An 18,858-nucleotide genomic window follows, 5' to 3' on the forward strand; every position below is an offset into this window, starting at 1 on the left:
TTAGGCGATGTGCTGGCAACCTTTCACTATTTGACTCACAATTCTATAATTAAGCCAATCAGCTAAAGCGTGGTCTTTCAGTCTTTTGAGATCTCTTGGTTCTATCTACCTACACGGGAAATAGACATGATTATACAAATGTTATGTTAATGATTATACAAATGTGCCGTGTGGTTCCCGGCACCAATACAAAAAAGAATAGGACCACTCCATCTCTTTCCCATGGATGTCGTAAAAGGCGACTAAGGGATAGGCTTATAAACTCGGGATTCTTCTTTAAGGCGATGGGCTAGCAACCTGTCACTATTTGAATCTCAATTCTATCATTAAGCCAATTAGCTGAACGTGGCCATTTAGTCTTCCAAGACTGTTGGCTCTGTCTACCCCGCATGGGATATGGACGTGACCATATGTATGTATGTTATGTTAAGCATATAATATTACCTTAGGAGAGAAGAGACAGACGAGCGTGACGCTGGCGCTGAGGGAGATGGTGACGGCCATGCTGGTGACCCGCAGCGGGACGTGCGACGCCGTGCCGAAGTACAGCGGCACGAACGCCAGCCAGATCACGCACGTCGTGTACATCGTGAAGCCTACGAGGAAAATTTAAATAATTCAAATTCAAAATTCAAATTCAAATTCAAAAGTCAAATTCAAAATTCAAATTCAAAATTCAAAATTCAAAATTCAAAATTCAAAATTCAAAATTCAAAATTCAAAATTCAAAATTCAAAATTCAAAATTCAAAATTCAAAATTCAAAATTCAAAATTCAAAATTCAAAATTCAAAATTCAAAATTCAAAATTCAAAATTCAAAATTCAAAATTCAAAATTCAAAATTCAAAATTCAAAATTCAAAATTCAAAATTCAAAATTCAAAATTCAAAATTCAAAATTCAAAATTCAAAATTCAAAATTCAAAATTCAAAATTCAAAATTCAAAATTCAAAATTCAAAATTCAAAATTCAAAATTCAAAATTCAAAATTCAAAATTCAAAATTCAAAATTCAAAATTCAAAATTCAAAATTCAAAATTCAAAATTCAAAATTCAAAATTCAAAATTCAAAATTCAAAATTCAAAATTCAAAATTCAAAATTCAAAATTCAAAATTCAAAATTCAAAATTCAAAATTCAAAATTCAAAATTCAAAATTCAAAATTCAAAATTCAAAATTCAAAATTCAAAATTCAAAATTCAAAATTCAAAATTCAAAATTCAAAATTCAAAATTCAAAATTCAAAATTCAAAATTCAAAATTCAAAATTCAAAATTCAAAATTCAAAATTCAAAATTCAAAATTCAAAATTCAAAATTCAAAATTCAAAATTCAAAATTCAAAATTCAAAATTCAAAATTCAAAATTCAAAATTCAAAATTCAAAATTCAAAATTCAAAATTCAAAATTCAAAATTCAAAATTCAAAATTCAAAATTCAAAATTCAAAATTCAAAATTCAAAATTCAAAATTCAAAATTCAAAATTCAAAATTCAAAATTCAAAATTCAAAATTCAAATTCTAAATTCAAATTCTAAATTCAAATTCAAATTCAAATTCAAATTTACTTATAGGATAGTATATATCGCTTAATAATTGTCAAAACGTATGGTTTAACAACATTGGTTGACGTCAAATAAATTACTTTTAAAAACTAAGTTTACTGCCGCTTCCAAGGCGTCTCAGTGCAGAAGAAGCAGTAACAAACTGCACTGCAGCATTTTCTTCAACAACGTCAACTTCACAATATTAATTAAACTTAGAATAGAATGTGGTAAAATACATGCATACATATGTTCACGTCTATATCACTTGCGGGGTAGACAGAGCCAACAGTCTTGAAAAGACTGAATGGCCACGTTCAGCTATTTGGCTTAATGATAGAATTGAGATTCAAATAGTGACAGGTTGCTAGCCCATCGCCTAAAAAAGAATCTCAAGTTTGTAAGCCTATCCCTAAGTCGCCTTTTACGACATCCATGGGAAAGAGATGGAGTGGTCCTATTCTTTTTTGTATTGGTGCCGGGAACCACACGGCACCACTAGGCATGACCGGTGGATTATCTGGGCGTTTTGAGTAGTTATACATAGTTCTTAGAGTAATCGCTTGCTTGTGGTCTAATGGTACTGGCGTTTTCTACATTCAAAATTAAAGTTATAACTATCAAATTTTGCCGTCAATACGAGTAAATAATTTGGATTTCGTATCGAGCGATTGTTTTCCAATCTTCGCCACTCAGGGCCAATTTGGGATACCTACTTCAAAACAAAGTGGGCATAAATATTATTCCGATTCATAAGGGATTGATCGACGCACTGATTCAATCCATCTCTTCATTTATCCGAATTTAAACTGTGGCGACATCTCTACGCCACACGTCACAACATCCAATCAAACAACTACTGTCAATCACCGCGAAGAAATTGACACGCTCAACCAATAGTAGCACAGAATCTAAATCGCGATTTTAAAGATTTCACAGATTGGAGCTATATATACAACCTCCGACACAACATCGTCTGTCGCGCGGTTCCCCAGGCATCACACCTAGCCTGGCGGAAGATCTTCCCTTTGGTGGCAGTCGAGCCGAATCATCGCTCCCGCTACAAAACTCACACACTCCAAGACATGTCTTAAAACACTCTGAAGCAATGAATTATTTTAAGAATTACAGTGCGTTATTAAAATTCATTAAAGGATAGTCTGCGTACACGAGTAGTTTAACTAAGACTTAAATCATATCATTTAACTGCCGTTTAAGACCCCGAATCGGCGTCATAACTAAACATAAATGAACAGTTACAATGTAAAGCTAATCATCTAGTTAGTCTGCAACATCTAAAAGCAATTAACAGACATTGTTGTGACCTAATTGCAGCCCGCAAGATGCTAAAACCTTGTTCCAAGTTAACGTAGATACAGTGTACTAATTTGTATGCGACTGGGAAGTTCCTCTAAAAAGAAATTCGGGTTAAATTGTACGTGCAAGGATGTTTTTAGGTCAGAAACTTAAAATGCTGGTGTACCTAATGAGAAAATCTAGCGATGATATTGGTTTAATTTTGCTATGGAACTAACACAGACATATTTAAAAAAAGTATTTTTTTGTCCAAATTAACGGTTAGTGTCTTAACTGTGTGGTTTTTGGCAGAGTAAAATAGAAACGCTTCCTATGGATATCATTAAAAAACAAAAACAAAGCTGTAGAGTTTGTTTGTTTGTTTTGAATTCGGTAATCTCAGGAATTTCTGGTTCGAATTGAAAAATTATTTTTGAATTGAATAGGCCATTTATCGAGGAAGGCTTTAAGCTATATAACATCACGCTGCATCTATAAGGAGCGAAGAAATATTGAAAAATGTGAAAAAAAAACGGGGAAAATTATTCATCATTGAGGGCTTCAATGATGCCCAAAATAAGTTTTCCACGCGGACGAAGTCGCGGCCACAGCTAGTCAAAAATAACTCAAGAGTTAATTTACAGTGAGTTACGTTTACAGCCTGTCAATCGCCTCAAATAACAACGGAGTCCCAATATTCAGGACCCAAACAATAAAGACGGATCTTCCCCGCTCTGTGTGACCTGTGTTCAGGTACAAACTCAAAGCAAACACCACACAATGAGAACAATACGACGGCACTGTGTGTGAAGCTCGGTGACATTATTGATTTGGCAGCGAGAATGAATGAGGTTTTGATGGAGGTTACACACATGTAAATATAGATGGGTCTAAATTAAGTCTTGGCAAATATACCAAGTAATGTCCGAATTTGAATTGAAACGCAAAAACATTACCAGATACATTTTATAGGAATCGAACGTACCTAAGTGCAGATTATAGTAAATTCGTGTTTCTTTTCATAGATAATTTTTAAGAACGATGTTTAAACAAAAAATAAATAAATTATTTATCAATAAATGAATAAAATGACGAAAAATTTCTTCAGGCACCAATATAATTTCGGAGATCTTCCGGGTGAGATCGGTTTACATGAAACAAACGAAGACTGTAGTGAAACTATTACATGAATGTGAAAGAATACACTACCTTTTTCATTTCTTAAATTAAGTAGAATACATACATACATATGGTCACGTCTTTGTCCCTTGCGGGGTAGACTAGACAGAGCCAACAGTTTGGAAAAAACTGAATGGCCATTTGAAAACGTTCAGTTCTTAATGATAAAATTGATATTCAAATAGTGACAGGTTGCTAGCCCATCGCCTAAAAAAATCCCAAGTTTGTAAGCCTACCCCTTAGTCACCTTTTACGACATCCATGGGAAAGAGATGGAGTGGAATATAATAGAATATTACACATTATAATAAAAAAAAACACTCGAAGCGACGCCGAAGAAGTCTAAATCTTAATAATATTATGCTGTTTCTAACTCACCAATATGCTTGCTCTCATTAAAAGCCTCTGGTATCTTCCTTGTGAGAACAGCGTACACGGTGCAGATGAGGATCAGGACTATGGGGTAGAAGAAGGCGATCATGTAGGAGGCGTCCACGTAGGAGTCGCAGACCAGCATGTTGTCTTCTCTCGTGGGGTAGTGGAACATCGCCCTTGCCGGGGCGACTATCATCCATACTACTACGATGAGAACCTTAAAAAAGATAATGTTTAAGTAATCAAAAAATTGTGGAAATTCAAATTCAAAATTTTTATTTACATACATATGGTCACGTCTATATCCCTTGTGGGGTAGACAGGGCCAACAGTCTTGAAAGGACTGAGAGGCCACGCTCAGCTATTTGGCCTACATATGGTCACGTCTATATGCCTTGAGGGGTAGACAGGGCCAGTCTTGAAAAGACTGAATGGCCACGCTCAGCTATTTGGCTTAATGATAGAATTGACATTCAAATAGTAACTGGTTGCTAGCCCATCGCCTAAAAAAAAGAACCCCAAGTTTGTAAGCCTATCCCTTAGTCGCCATTTACGACATCCATGGGAACGAGATGGATCTGTTTTTTTTATTGGTGCCGGGAATCACACGGCATATAATTTGATTTAAGTCATGTGACGTCAATAAGTGATACCTTGCATCCAATTTCGAAAATTAATCTAGTCCATTGATGACAGTTGCATCATCTAGGAACTCGGTACCTACATACGTCGTTCCCGAATATTGACTCTGTCAGTCGGGTCGCTCTCAAACGCTCACGTTTCAATTACTCCCAGTAATTAGGGAATTACTAGTTAATCCCCACACGGTAGAGGGTTACGATTTGATTTGGCTCAGTGAGAGGGAAATTTTGATGCCCACTGTCATTAATCGAATTAATTCTTGTTAATCACAAATTGGGGTTGGTTAATTATCTATAAATTAATAAACGGATTAAGAACATGTGCCGTGTGGTTCCCGGCACCAATACAAAAAAGAATAGGACCACTCCATCTCTTTTCCATGGATGTCGTAAAAGGCGACTAAGGGATAGGCTTACAAACTTGGGTTTATTTTTTTAAGCGATGGGCTGGCAACCTTTCACTATTTGAATCTCAATTCAATAAGTAAGCTGAACGTGGCCATTCAGTCTTTTCAAGACTGTTGGCTCTGTCTACCCCGCAAAGTATATAGACGTGACCATATGTAGGTATGTATAAAGAACATTTGTGTTAATTGCACTTGTCAAAACACTTTAATGAATGAATATTTCGTAAATAAATAGGCCCAGAAACCAAACATTGCTCTCTTAACCAAAATATTTTCAGTCAATCACTAGAAAAACTCGCAACCTCTGCTAAATGGTTTGCTTTAACTAATTGGGGACCAGGGTCACACTTCCAGTTGCCTGAATGTACAGGTTTCCTCACGATATTATTCCTTACCGATAGAGCATCGATTTGCAGTACCCATCATGTTTAATGCACTTTCACACTCATAAATCGGTCATGCAAACATGAGATTATTTTGTAGATGATGGGCTAGCAACCTGTCACTATTTGAATCTCAATTCCATCATTAAGCCATACAGCTGAACGTGGCCTGTCTGGCTTTTCAAGACTATTGGGTCTGTCTACCCCACAAGGGATATAAACGTGAAATTTATGTATGTAAAGCAGTCAAACAACTATCCATACATAGACTGAACAGCCAAAGTGACGCAACACATCTTTAACATTAAATTGTGATGACAAATGAAAAAAAAAATGAAAATCTTTTATTAGTTTAACAAAGTGGTACAGTTTAACAAGTATTTGTGACCTTCTATTAAGTGAGAAACACCTGTATCAGAAAGCCACGCTCTTCCTTAACAATGGTATTACAGTACCCAAAAATATAAATATAAAATATGTATTTGAATGCTCACACCAACAAATGTACATATTTACTTTAAATGTTTTCTCTGTAAGTGAAATGTAAATTTCTTTGAGAAATAATCTTTGAGAAATAAAGTTCTTTAACCACAAAAACTTAATTCTAGTTACAAATGAGTAATGTGGATTACAACAAATGAATGAAAGGTATGTGTGCATATCTCATTGTGCAAGTATTTTATAATTTTTATTTCTTTTATTATTCATTTATCTATGTTATTGTATATATATATGTAGCGGGAGCGATGATTCGGCTCGACCGCCACCAAAGGGAAGATCTTCCGCCAGGCTAGGTGTTATGCCTGGGGAACCGCGGCTCCGACGATGTTGTGTCGGAGGTTGTATATATAGCTCCAATCCGTGAAATCTATGAAATCGCGTTTTGGGTTCTTCGCTGCTATTGGCTGAGCGCGTCGATTTCTTCGAGATGATTGACAGTAGTTGTTTGATTAGATGTTGTGACGAGTGGCGTAGAGATGGCGCCACAGTACTCCCCCCCAAGACCGGAGGTCTGAAGTCTTGATCTTGCTGTGCAATCTGTGCTTCAGTAGCTTGCAAGTGCCAGTTGTCTTCCAGTGAGTCGGAAGTTGCTCGAAGTCCTAGTGAGTCAGGAGTGAGCCGTTGCGTTGCTCGTAGTCTGCGGTGAGTCGAGACAGTAGAGAGCGAAGTCGACTTGTTGGCGCCGGTAGAAGTCGTGCAGAGCTGCCACGCTGGAGAGAAGAGCGGCCGTCGAAGAGATCCAGGCGTGGGCTGCGGTAGATGCGTCGGTCGCTGAAGTCGTTGAGAGTGAGTGCGGGTGGAGACAGGACCAGGAAGCTCGTTGCGTTGGCTGCGATGGACCTGCTGCGATACCCAGTTGCTGGCTTGCTGTGAGACTGCTTGCAGAGTGAGGAGTGATACTGAGGATTGGAGTTGATGATGATGGAGAAGGTTGCTTCCAATCACGTCGGGGTCACCAATGTAGCGGGAGCGATGATTCGGCTCGACCGCCACCAAAGGGAAGATCTTCCGCCAGGCTAGGTGTTATGCCTGGGGAACCGCGGCTCCGACGATGTTGTGTCGGAGGTTGTATATATAGCTCCAATCCGTGAAATCTCTGAAATCGCGTTTTGGGTTCTTCGCTGCTATTGGCTGAGCGCGTCGATTTCTTCGAGATGATTGACAGTAGTTGTTTGATTAGATGTTGTGACGAGTGGCGTAGAGATGGCGCCACATATATAAGCCCAGTAAGGTTTAAGTTGTTACTATAATCAGTCTATATATTCCAACAAAGCTTCAGTTTCATCATAATTTATAGATTTTAGCCAAATACTCAACTATTTGACGGCCTCTGTGGCGCAGCGGTACTGTAGTTGTCTGTGTCACCGGAGGTCCCGGGTTCGAATCCCGGCCAGGGCGTGATGAGAAATGAACTTTCTCTAATTGGCCTGGGTCTTGGATGTTTATCTATATAATTATTAATTCTAAAATATAGTATCGTTGAGTAAGTATCTCGTAACACAAGTTTCGAACTTACTTCGAGGCTAACACAATCTGTGTAATTTGTCCCGTATATGTTTATATTTATACTAGCGGCCCGCCCCGGCTTCGCACGGTCGGACATATGTTTGTGTTTTATATTTTGAAATAAACAAAGAGTAAAAACAAATTTATGCCTATGTCACTTTTGAAGGTCTATTCTATATCTGTGCCAAATTTTATCAAAATCGGACCAGTGGTTTTTGAGTTTATTCCACACAAACATACAAAAATACAAATCTTTCCTCTTTATTATTAGTGTGGATTTATTTATATATTATTGCAAATATCACACTAACCTGTATAGAGACTAAAGCGGCACAAATAGCGAGCTGGGAGCTGGGTGAGATGAGTATGGGTCGTTTGGCCGAGTGCTTGCTAGCATTGAAGATCCTGGAGATCCTGTTGGTCTTCGTCAGCAGCGCGGCGTAGACCACGGTGAAGCAGAAACCGGTGCCGAATCTGTTGAAGGAAATGTTGTATTTAGGAGAAACTTACATACATACATACATACATATGGTCACGTCTATATCCCTTGCGGGGTAGACAGAGCCAACAGTCTTGAAAAGACTGAATGGCCACGTTCAGCTATTTGGCTGAATTGAGATTCAAATAGCGACAGGTTGCTAGCCCATCGCCTAATAAAGAATCCCAAGTTTGTAAGCCTATCCCTTCGTCGCCTTTTATGACATCCATGGGAAAGAGATGGAGTGGTCCTATTTTTTTTTTGTATTGGTGCCGGGAACCACACGGCCTAGAGAAACTTACGAGTTAAAAAAAAATAGTAGGAACGTAGTAAAGAAGGATTTGTAAAGAAGGAAAAGATACGCGAGGCGTGTAGAGTATAAAACGACATATTTTTTTTTCATTGTAAATGTTAAAGAAATCAAAAAAAATACGAATCTAAAATTATCAAGGTTGATGTACGGTATGCAACCTTCCGTAAAAAGGTGTCTTACACGCAGCAAACAGCTGGAATCACATTAGTTAGCTCACTTGGAAAATATATTAAAAAAAAAAAAACTATCGAGATGCTGGCGAGGTTGGGAAATTATGAAATCGAAGAATTGTTACTCATGTATATACTACTCAATTCTATCTTAAAGCCAAATAGCTGAACGTGGCCTATCAGTTTTTACAGGACTGTTGGCTCTGTCTACCCCGCAAGGGATGTAGCCGTGATAATATGTATGTATGTATGTATATGCTACTATATTTTAAGCTCACTCATGTACAGGTCATGTTTGTTCATGAAATCATTAAAAATCATCAACTATTTTTGGCTAAAAATCTTCTTCTTCTTCTATGTCACTGGTCCCGTAATGTGGGGTCGGGTCATCTCACTTTTCTGCGCCAAGACCTTCGGCCTTGGGTTGTGGATTCTGGCAACTGGGCTTGCTTGAGAGCCTTTGGGATATTCGACTACCAGGTCGATAGCGGGCGGCCCCTTCTTCTTTTTTGTTCTGGCAACCTTAGCGCAATTTTCACCACATCACATATAATCACGTCTATATCCCTTGCGGGGTAGACAGAGCCAACAGTCTTGAAAAGAATGATAGGCCACGTTCAGCTCTTTGGGTTAATGATAGAATTTTGGTTCAAATAGTGACAGGTTGCTAGCCCATCGCCTAAAAGAAGAATCCCAAGTTTGTAAGCCTACCCCTTAGCCGCCTTTTACGACATCCATGGGAGAGAGGTGGAGTGGTCCTATTCTTTTTTCTGTTGATGCCGGGAACCACACGGCAACCAATTTTCACCACGTGGTCTAAAAATTTATAGCGCCAAATCAAAAAGGTTTACAACGTGGAAGCCACCAACAAAGATAAACAAATTCAAGCAACACAGATATCTCTTAATGGATTTTGTTAAACTTAGCATAAGTTGACAAAGACAAATCCACCAAGGAATGTCAGAAATTACTCCCGCGGGAGGCAACGCAAAAGCCAAACGTCGGTTTAATTATCAGAATTCGTAACTCCGTTAGGAAAAATTTTACAGGAGCAGGTAAAAACCAATTATTTCAGTAATTAATTGTTATTTTTTAACGTGCACTTGCATTTTGAACTAAAATCGAACAAGGAATTGATTTTTCTGGTTATTTTTAATTTAGTAACAGTGAATATCTAAGAAAATGGACTTACGAACTTTTCTACGTGATTTTATTTGGAGTTACGAGGTGTAAAATGGAGTTAGCATTTTTTATCTTTGAATATTTTAAAATGATATTGGAATTACGCGGTATTACCACAAACTAAACACTTCTTCGATAGGTATAATGAAAAATGCCAGATAAAACTTAAGTATTATTTATTTAATGCAAAAAGAATGTCTGTTATACAGATATAAAACACAGTTTCTAAACTTAAATCTAGTAGCTTGACTTAACTTATAAGGCGTAATCAGTCTCAAAATTAGGTTTTAAAAGTCTTAGGAACAAAATACGTTTCTTAACTATCTATTAAATTTATCAAAAACAAAACACAGTTGTGAACTATGTTCACGTAAATGAGGTAAGTTCTTATATAATTAGTTAACATCTTATCATACCTATAGGTAACATTAAGATTTTTATGGCAAAATCAGTCTCAACGTTTTAATGCGATTTTTAAGGAACAAACAATCATTATTTTTATTATTAGTATACCAAAGAAACTAGTTAGCAAACATAACATTAATCAAATAAAAGAAAATATCGATAACCGTTTTAAAAATGAGGTAAATCATCATAAAATTTGTGGTAATCTTTTTCCATTGAACTTTTCAGTTCCTGGAGATCCATGTATTTGTCTTTTGTAATTTGCAATCTTGCGGAGTACAGCGGAGGTATATCATTCCATGGCACGAAGCATATTTTTTTAATCCTGATAGGAAGCTCTTCCCAAACAATACTCGAGTGTCTTAACTTGTAAACAATCTTTCCTTCGGAATACTTCAGAGCTCTCAGATTTGTGACCACGGGATCACCAGACTTTTTCCCCGGTCTTATAGACTTGTAAAAAGTCAGGGTATTCTCAATGTTTTTGAAAAAATGATGATAAAGATACTCAACTTCATAAGGACTTTTCTTGCAGGCTGTTTTGGCCAAATATGCATAATCTGCTGGAACATTTATCTTTTTGTGCCTCATTGCTCTCTCTATGACGGAATGCATACTGTCGCACTCCATCTGGGTATGTCCTTTTTCAAGAAACTTTTGAACGACAGTGATCTTGTGCTGCATGCTAAAGTTGAGCAACGAATTGGCCAGTACAACATTTCTGTTTTGATATGTACAGCCATCACTGTATAAAATCAGTTCCTGCCCATCAGACATGGGGTGTTGATTTATGAACTTTCCCAGTGCAGTTACAATTATAGTAGAAAATTCATTACTTGAAAGTTTTCCTTCACATTCATTCCAGATGTAACAATATCCTTTGTTTCGTTTAACGTCATACAGAGTAAAATTGTGTACAATAAGTTTTCTTTTGTAGTACAGGGAAGAAACATTTGATTGCGGGCTCAAAAGCACAGACTGTAAATCCATGGTATACACTTCGTTATTCGAGGAAGTGTCTTTTGTCAATTCATCGCGAGCTTCTTTTTTCATATCTTGATGTATCTTGTAGTCGGATTCTGTAATATTTTTCGTTTTAAATGACTCACAAGTTTCGCACAGGTCTTTTTTTGGTCGAAACAGCGATAAGTTTAGCTCATCAAAAATATTACAAAAAGTGGCGATGCTTAAAGGTTCAGCATTTTTTTGAGAGCAGAAGTCTTTTGTATAAGCCTTGTATAACTGGGATTTTGATGTCCATAGTGGTTCTAAATATAGTTTTGAAGAATCCTTACGACAATAGTGTGATTCCAGTTTGGGTAGGGAATCGAAAAATCGTCGTAACTGTTTCTGCGGCTCCGCCTTGACATTATTTTTTGGTATATTTTTCGGTGTGCCATCATCGCATATAATCCATTTTTTGATAACCCATTCGCCAACACTCAAACTGTTTAGAAACATTCTTTTGCACACCCGATATCTGTTCCCTTTGCTATCCGAGAGATATAATTCCACAGAATTTTCTCGTCTTGAGGATGTTCCAGCAGATCTGTTTCTTTGTTTTTGTTTACAAACAGACAACATTTTGATGAAAACTTTCTTTTCTTTCCACGTCATTTTCCAAAAATCTTTGAAGCATTTTTGTCGCTCTTCTTCTGGTATTTCTTTACACTGTAACTTTGTATTACCTCTTGAACTTAGCTTACAGTTGCATCTGTCTTTAATCTTTCTCTCATTCTTGATCTGTACGAAACGCCATTTATCGTCAACTTTTTTCTTGCCCAAATATGGTTGACCTTTCTCCCTCTGATCTTTATTTTTATTAACGCTCCAATCCTGAGGACGACTCTTTTTGTTTCTTTTCTTTTCAGTTGTTGTCATAATTTGTTCGGGAAAATCATGTTGGTGACTTAATGTAGTGCCTGATGAACAGGTAGCCTTTTCAGAAACATCCTGGTAATTCTTAATTGTCTCATCATTTACTGAAATATCATCGTTAAGAGATTTAGGAACAGATGATGTTAGATATTTTTCTGATAGGCCCAAAGTAGTCTCGTTCGTCAGTGTTTCTTGAGAGTCCATCGTAACATCCTGTTCTAAAATATTACAATGAATGTCAGATGTAGTCGGCATAATTATAGAATCGTTTAATATGGAGATACTGCACGTCGAACTACTTGTTGATCGTTTTCGGAGAGATCCGTCACTGCAGATAATTATATTTGTTGGAGTGCCGCAAATGCGTACTTTAGTCGGGCTATTTTCCTCTTCCTCTAATAGCAAAGAACAATCTGGCTGTAATGTATAAGACCCTGGTTGAATTTTTGATAATTCGATATCCGGCAAAGCAATTTGATTCGGAATATTTCGGCAAAGTATTGGTTCTGATACGCCATGGTCAACGTTTTGGAGTATTTTTAAAGTTCGAGGATTTTTATACATGATAGTTGTTATATCTGAAAAATAAATAAACAAATTAAGCTTCCTAAAGCTGATTAGGTGTAATAGACTCCTACACAAAGTATGCAAGCATTTCGGAAAGTATGAGTAGGTACCTAGTATCATCAAACGAAGCTTCAACATCCTTTAATAATAATGACAAACAATAAAATCAATCAAATAAAACTTCGTAACTCCTTAAGCAATTTACGTATTCTTACCCCAAACAAAAAAATAAAACATCGTAAGTCCACTGTAATATTTATTTTCCTTTTTGTCGCATTCTAGTTAATATTTCGAGGTTCATTTTTATTTAATAAGCTTTATAATTATTTACCAAACAAAAGGAATACATAATAAACGTTAAAAATAAAAGTTTACGTACCTTTTTCTAAAGAGCGCACGCACGTCCTCCCCTTGCACAAGCAAAGCCGTACTGAGCGCCGGAGATACGCACATTGGGTAAGACAAAATGGCGGCTTGGAGATAAGTGTTTTTATTATACGTCGATAGCAAATTTTGCAGTATTTTTTGGGAAATAAGAAGTATTCCATCTGGTAGGTAACCAAATGCACCACTAGATGGCATCAAAAGTCAAATTTCGTATTTTTGTGGAGTTACGCATTCTGATAATTAAGCCGACGCAAAGCTAGTACAGCGATCAGGAGCAACATGCTACGTCATTTACCTCATTACATCTGACCTACTTACGAATAGGTTATTAGATTAGCTTAATATGACTTTGCTTTGTTCACTCAAAGAGCGCTGTAATTACCGAATTGAATGCTTCGTAAAACACATTACCTAGTTATATACCTTAGTTACTTTTTGAATCATTCCTAGATAGAGATCAACTTTTTTTTTATATTAAAATCTCATATTTTTATATAGGTAATGTATATTAATCTGAACAATGTATTCTCTCGTCCACATTCTATTCTAAGTTTGGATAATTGTGAAATTGACAAAGAAAATGCTACAGTGCAGTTTGTTACCGCTTCCTCTGCACTGACGCCTTGGAAGCGGCAGTAAACTTAGTTTTAAGTAATTTATTTGACGTCAACCAATGTTGTGAAACCAAACGTTTTGACAATTATTAAGCGATATGAAGTATCCTATAATAATTAATAAAAATTTTGAATTTGAATTTTGAACTTATTAAATTGATGTGAGATCATACTGAAATCCCGGGCTCCACTCAAACATCAAGCAAGACAAACGCCCGATCTTCTTCCTTTTTTGGCGTCAGTTCCAAATTCCTCTCTGGAGAGGAGCCAGTGGGCTTTATCCAGCAATATTTAAATAACAGTACTGATTTCCTTCTATCGGGTCAATGGCGGCAATTTGACGGCCTCTGTGGCGCAGCGGTAGTGCGCTTGTCTGTGATGCCGGCAGGAGGTCCCGGGTTCAAATTCCGGCCAGGGCATGAGGAGAAACGAATTCTGTGATTGGCCTGGGTCTTGGGTGTTTATGTATATATAAATATTTATTATAAAATGTAGTATCGGTGAGTTAGATCTAGTAAAGACTTGAACTTACTTCAAGATTAACTCAATCTAAATCTGTCCCGTATATTATTTTTATATATAAAAAAAGGCTTGAAACAACATTAAGCCTAGAATGATACGACGTCCATCGAAGAGTCGGAAGCCAAATCCATTCATCATCTTTGTTTATTAGTGAGGACAGACACACCGGCCATTGCTGGAAATATTCATATTTTTATATTCTTATTTCTTTTACAGTTATCGCACCACCCGTACGTCCAACTCAGAAAATAATTCCAAAGTTTGTAAGCCTATCCCTTAGTCGCCTTTTACGACATCCATGGGAAAGAGATGGAGTGGTCCTGTTCTTTTTTGTATTGGTGCCGGGAACCACACGGCAAAACTTTCATACAGCTACTTGCGGCCTTCAGAATTAATGTTTTCACAGCTAAAACGTTCAAGTCGGTATGCATACAAACGCGTGCGATGGAGCAAAGGGAATGTTTCGACACATCGCGCATCGGAGCCGACGCGGGTAGAAGTTGTCCTTTAGTCGCAGTATATGATATTCGCAAAACATCATAAGAGCAAGACATTATAATCTCAAAATAGCACATTCTCAAAATATGATATTCTCAAAATATCATAATAGCTAGATATCATATTCGCGAATCATAATGTTCCCAATACATCATATTTGCAAAAAAGCTAATACTCAGGAAATCATATTCAATCAAAGTCGCAGTGTTGCCACGCGTGAATTTTTGTTACCATTTTTTTTAGGGCTGCCGCAAAACAATAGTGCCGTATTGTCGATTTTTTTTCTTTTTATACCAATTTTATGCCTGCGAAATGTCTGATCCGGAATATGACAGATTTATTTTATGACGTACGTGTAACTGTATTTTGAAAGATTTTTATTCGAAATTTTTAGTCGCTAACATGACAGTCAGTTCGAGCCAAACCTTTGCACAAAAGTAGCTAAGAAAGGCTTTTAATAGCTCAATGGTTACTACAATAGTATCGATATTAGGGTTTAAATACGTTTAGTAATCAAACTAATGTACATAACTTCGAAAATAGTCATAAGTAGGTACATGGCCGCGGTGGGATTCGAACCGGTGCCTTTATACGCAACCGTGTTCTGACCAGCCACCTAAGCGATTCGACCCCTGACGCTCTTAAATACTATAGGTAGATAGTATTGTTGCGTATTAATAGTATGTTGGATTTATTAATATAATTTTTAAGTGCCGGGGCTTCAAAATCGGTTCAACACTTTTTGAGACGTTGACATTTTCGTAAAAATACATACATACATATGTACATAAAATCACGCCTCTTTCCCGGAGGGGTAGGCAGAGACTACCTCTTTCCACTTGCCACGATCCCTGCATACTTCCTTTGCTTCATCCACATTCATAACTCTCTTCATGCAAGCTCGGCGGTTTCGGGTACTTTTGACCTGACCCTTTACCAGGACGTCCTTAATTTGATCAAGATATGTTCGTCTAGGTCTTCCCACTCCGACCTTTCCCTCCACACTCTCCATGTATATCTGCTTAGTCAACCTGTTTTCATTCATCCTCTCCACATGACCGAACCATCTCAACATACCCTTTTCTATTCCTGTAACTTCATCTTCTTTCACATCACAACATTCCCTTATCACGCTGTTCCTTAAAAAGCTTTTTCGTATAAATATACCGCTTTATTACCGCTTCTTCTGCACTGACGCCTTGGAAGCGGCAGTGAACTTAGTTTTAAGTAATTTATTTGACGTGAACCAAAAGATTTGACAATTATTAAGCGATATGATAGTATCCAATAATAATTTAAAAAAAATGAATTTGAATTTTGAATTTGAAGTGTTCGCGAGGTCTTAGTTCGCGGCTAACGACTAATCTATCGATAATCGATTATCGAACGGTAACCTTACCTAACACTAAAGAGAAAATGTTTTTTTTTTTAAATCGCCAACCCTCTCACAGTTCTGGCGGGCAACAATGGCGCCCGGTATTTCTCACGTACGGCGCGGATTGCAGGATTGTTGGCTCCGGCATACTCCACACATCTTGCTGAAAGTATTTTAATATTGGAGATGGAACGGATTTATATAGGTACTCTACGCTATGACAACTTTAACAATAGGCTAGGGAATGTATTGTCCATTTTTCGCATTACATTTATTGAGTAATGTACCTTATTTTAGTTAGTATGAGTTTTTGAGAGTAAGGAATCGAAGTTGTAAGTATAATATGTCTCATATAACTTAATCTGTGTAATTTGTCCCGTATATATTTATTTATTTAACGGACTCTTTGGCGTGGCGGTAATACGCTTGTCTGTGACATCGGAGGTTCCGGGTTTGAATCCCGGTCAGGGAATGATGAGAACTTTTTCTGATTGGCCTGGGTCTTGGATGTTTATCTATATAAGTATTCATTATAAAATATATCGTTGTATCGTTGAGTTAGTATCTCGTAACACAAGTTTCGAACTTACTTCGAGGCTGACTCAATCTGTGTAATTTGTCCCGTATGTATTTATTTATTTATGTGTGTATCACTCCAGGATACTGATGTTTGAAACTCAGCATGACCTCAAACAAAATACAAGAAATCATTGAAGTAGGAATTGAAATTTTCTATAACAAAAAAGAAGAAACAAAGTTGACAAAAAAAGGGTAGATTTTGATTGGACAATAGCAAACATCGTTACACTTGCTTGTGTATCTAACCTATACCTAAATATGCGTCGTTTTATTGACTTTCAACAAATACTGTATACTCTTTTATGACATGGTATTGCCGTGTGGTTTTCGGTACCAATAGAAAAAAGGATAGGATCACTCCATCTATTCCCCATGGATATCGTAAAAGGCAACTAAGGGATAGGCCTATAAACTTGAGATACTTTTTTTAGATGATGAGCTACCAACCTGTCACTGTTTCGATCTCAACTCTATCATTTAGCCATACAGCTGAACGTAGTCTATCAGTGTTTTCAAGAAGGCTCTGTCTACGCCGCAAGGGATATAGTCGTGATTATATGTATGTATGTATTGGCACTATCGTAGATTTGAAAGCTTGAGCCCATCTCTTACATATGAAAGGTGTTACAGAAGACGTTTTACTAACTCGATCAATAAATTATCACAAAATTTGCTAAATGTGTATTAAAAATAACACCTACCCACAGTTTTGTCTTAAAACAAATAGCTAACTGGGTAGATAATAAAAATACTTTTACTACTTAATACCATTTTGTTGTGGAGTAAATAAAGGTTTTTTTTTTAAGTAAATTGTGCAAGACGATATGTACACATTTTGTGCAATAAAGAATAAATAAATATTTTTGTTTTATAGTAAAATAACTCACGTTAAAAAGTCTTACCTCTGTATGGAGCAAAGAAGGTCGGTAGGGCGGAAGACCAGCGCGAAGGTCACCAGGTAGCACATGAGGATCCCGGCGAGCAGGACGTAAGATAGCTCTCTCCCGCTCGCACGGACCACGGGGGTCGAGCTGTGGCGCACCCAAACTCCGCAGACGAAGCTGTTATATTAATAAGGATAATGAGAAACTCTTATCAAAATATTGCATTGTCATCGGTCCTTGATACGTGTGCAAAGTTCCAAGTTGATCAGACGTTTAGAAACCAGTGAAAATTAAGCTCAAAGATTCCGTTATATACATACAACCCAAGCTAATAAAAACGTAGTAAAAACCAAATTTGTGGAGACACGAAAAGTATGCCAAGGTGCCGTGTGGTTCCCGGCACCAATACAAAAAGGAATAAGACTTCTCCTTCTCTTTCCCATGGATGTCGTAAAAGGCGACTAAGGGACAGGCTTACAAACTTGGGATTCTTTTTCAGGCGATGGGCTAGCAACCTGTCACTATTTGAATCTCAATTCTATTATTGAGCCAAATAGCTGAACGTGGCCATTCAGTCTTTTCAAGACTGTTGGCTCTGTCTTCCCCGCAAGGGATATAGACGTGACCATATGTATGTATGTATGTATGAAAAGTATGTCAAGTTATGTCATTAGGATTTGCCATTTATAAAGTTGTTATCTGAATATAGAGTTATACATTGGAGTGACCACCCAAATGGATTATGATGTAATTTTGATAAATAAAACACGGTTTGTTCTCAAAGATCACTTAGTATTCGTACCATTACTTATCCACTACTAAATCATTGAGGGCTTTAAGGGAGAACGAACTAGGATACACATCAGGGTAATGAGGATTCCATTAAAGGCAAGATTCGAGCTCCCAATTGAACAAATCCTCCAACAATAGCTAGCAGAATACTCACGCAGTTATCAGTATACCGACAGATGAGAACGACATAGCGCCGATGGCCCAGGCGGAGTCGGGGCGGAGGTAGGCCTCGGGTATCGGCCTGCAGAGGGTCCGAGTGGGGTCCGGCAGGGTCCCCCGGGGGCACACCATGCAGGCCGTCTCCACGAACGGGGAACGAATCTGGGAAGAACCAAATAATTTTTTTACATACATAGATACATATGGTCACGTGTATATCC

The 18,858-nt window shown here is 37.3% G+C and overlaps 2 protein-coding genes across 2 annotated transcripts in view; both read right to left on the minus strand.

Annotated features, from left to right (window-relative positions):
• LOC106129294 (metabotropic glutamate receptor 2-like) overlaps positions 1-18,858 on the minus strand; it is a 46,778-nt gene that overhangs the window by 1,448 nt on the left and 26,472 nt on the right. Inside the window, exons 10-14 of the mRNA XM_060947426.1 lie at positions 18,633-18,799; positions 17,705-17,863; positions 8,146-8,308; positions 4,400-4,613; positions 445-596 (exon numbers count right to left, since the gene is read on the minus strand). Coding sequence (XP_060803409.1) covers positions 445-596; positions 4,400-4,613; positions 8,146-8,308; positions 17,705-17,863; positions 18,633-18,799 — 855 coding nt within the window. The remainder of the gene's footprint in view (positions 1-444; positions 597-4,399; positions 4,614-8,145; positions 8,309-17,704; positions 17,864-18,632; positions 18,800-18,858) is intronic.
• LOC132902457 (uncharacterized) lies at positions 10,139-13,437 on the minus strand. Its single transcript, XM_060947520.1, has 2 exons — positions 13,207-13,437; positions 10,139-12,838 (listed from the first exon to the last, which is right to left on the minus strand). The coding sequence occupies exons 1-2, from the start codon at positions 13,373-13,375 to the stop codon at positions 10,551-10,553; spliced, it is 2,457 nt and encodes an 818-aa protein (XP_060803503.1). The 5' UTR covers positions 13,376-13,437; the 3' UTR covers positions 10,139-10,550.

Source organism: Amyelois transitella, chromosome 13, assembly GCF_032362555.1.
Source record: "Amyelois transitella isolate CPQ chromosome 13, ilAmyTran1.1, whole genome shotgun sequence".
Classification (NCBI taxonomy): domain Eukaryota; kingdom Metazoa; phylum Arthropoda; class Insecta; order Lepidoptera; family Pyralidae; genus Amyelois; species Amyelois transitella.

What these genes read in the sequence shown, in the direction of transcription:
- LOC132902457 (XM_060947520.1), bottom strand. Translation starts at nt 13,375, where the DNA reads ATGGAATACTTCTTATTTCCCAAAAAATACTGCAAAATTTGCTATCGA. An exon ending in CGTGCGCTCTTTAGAAAAAG is followed by an intron (nt 12,839 to 13,206) that starts GTACGTAAACTT and finishes TTTATTTTTCAG; the next exon opens with ATATAACAACTATCATGTAT.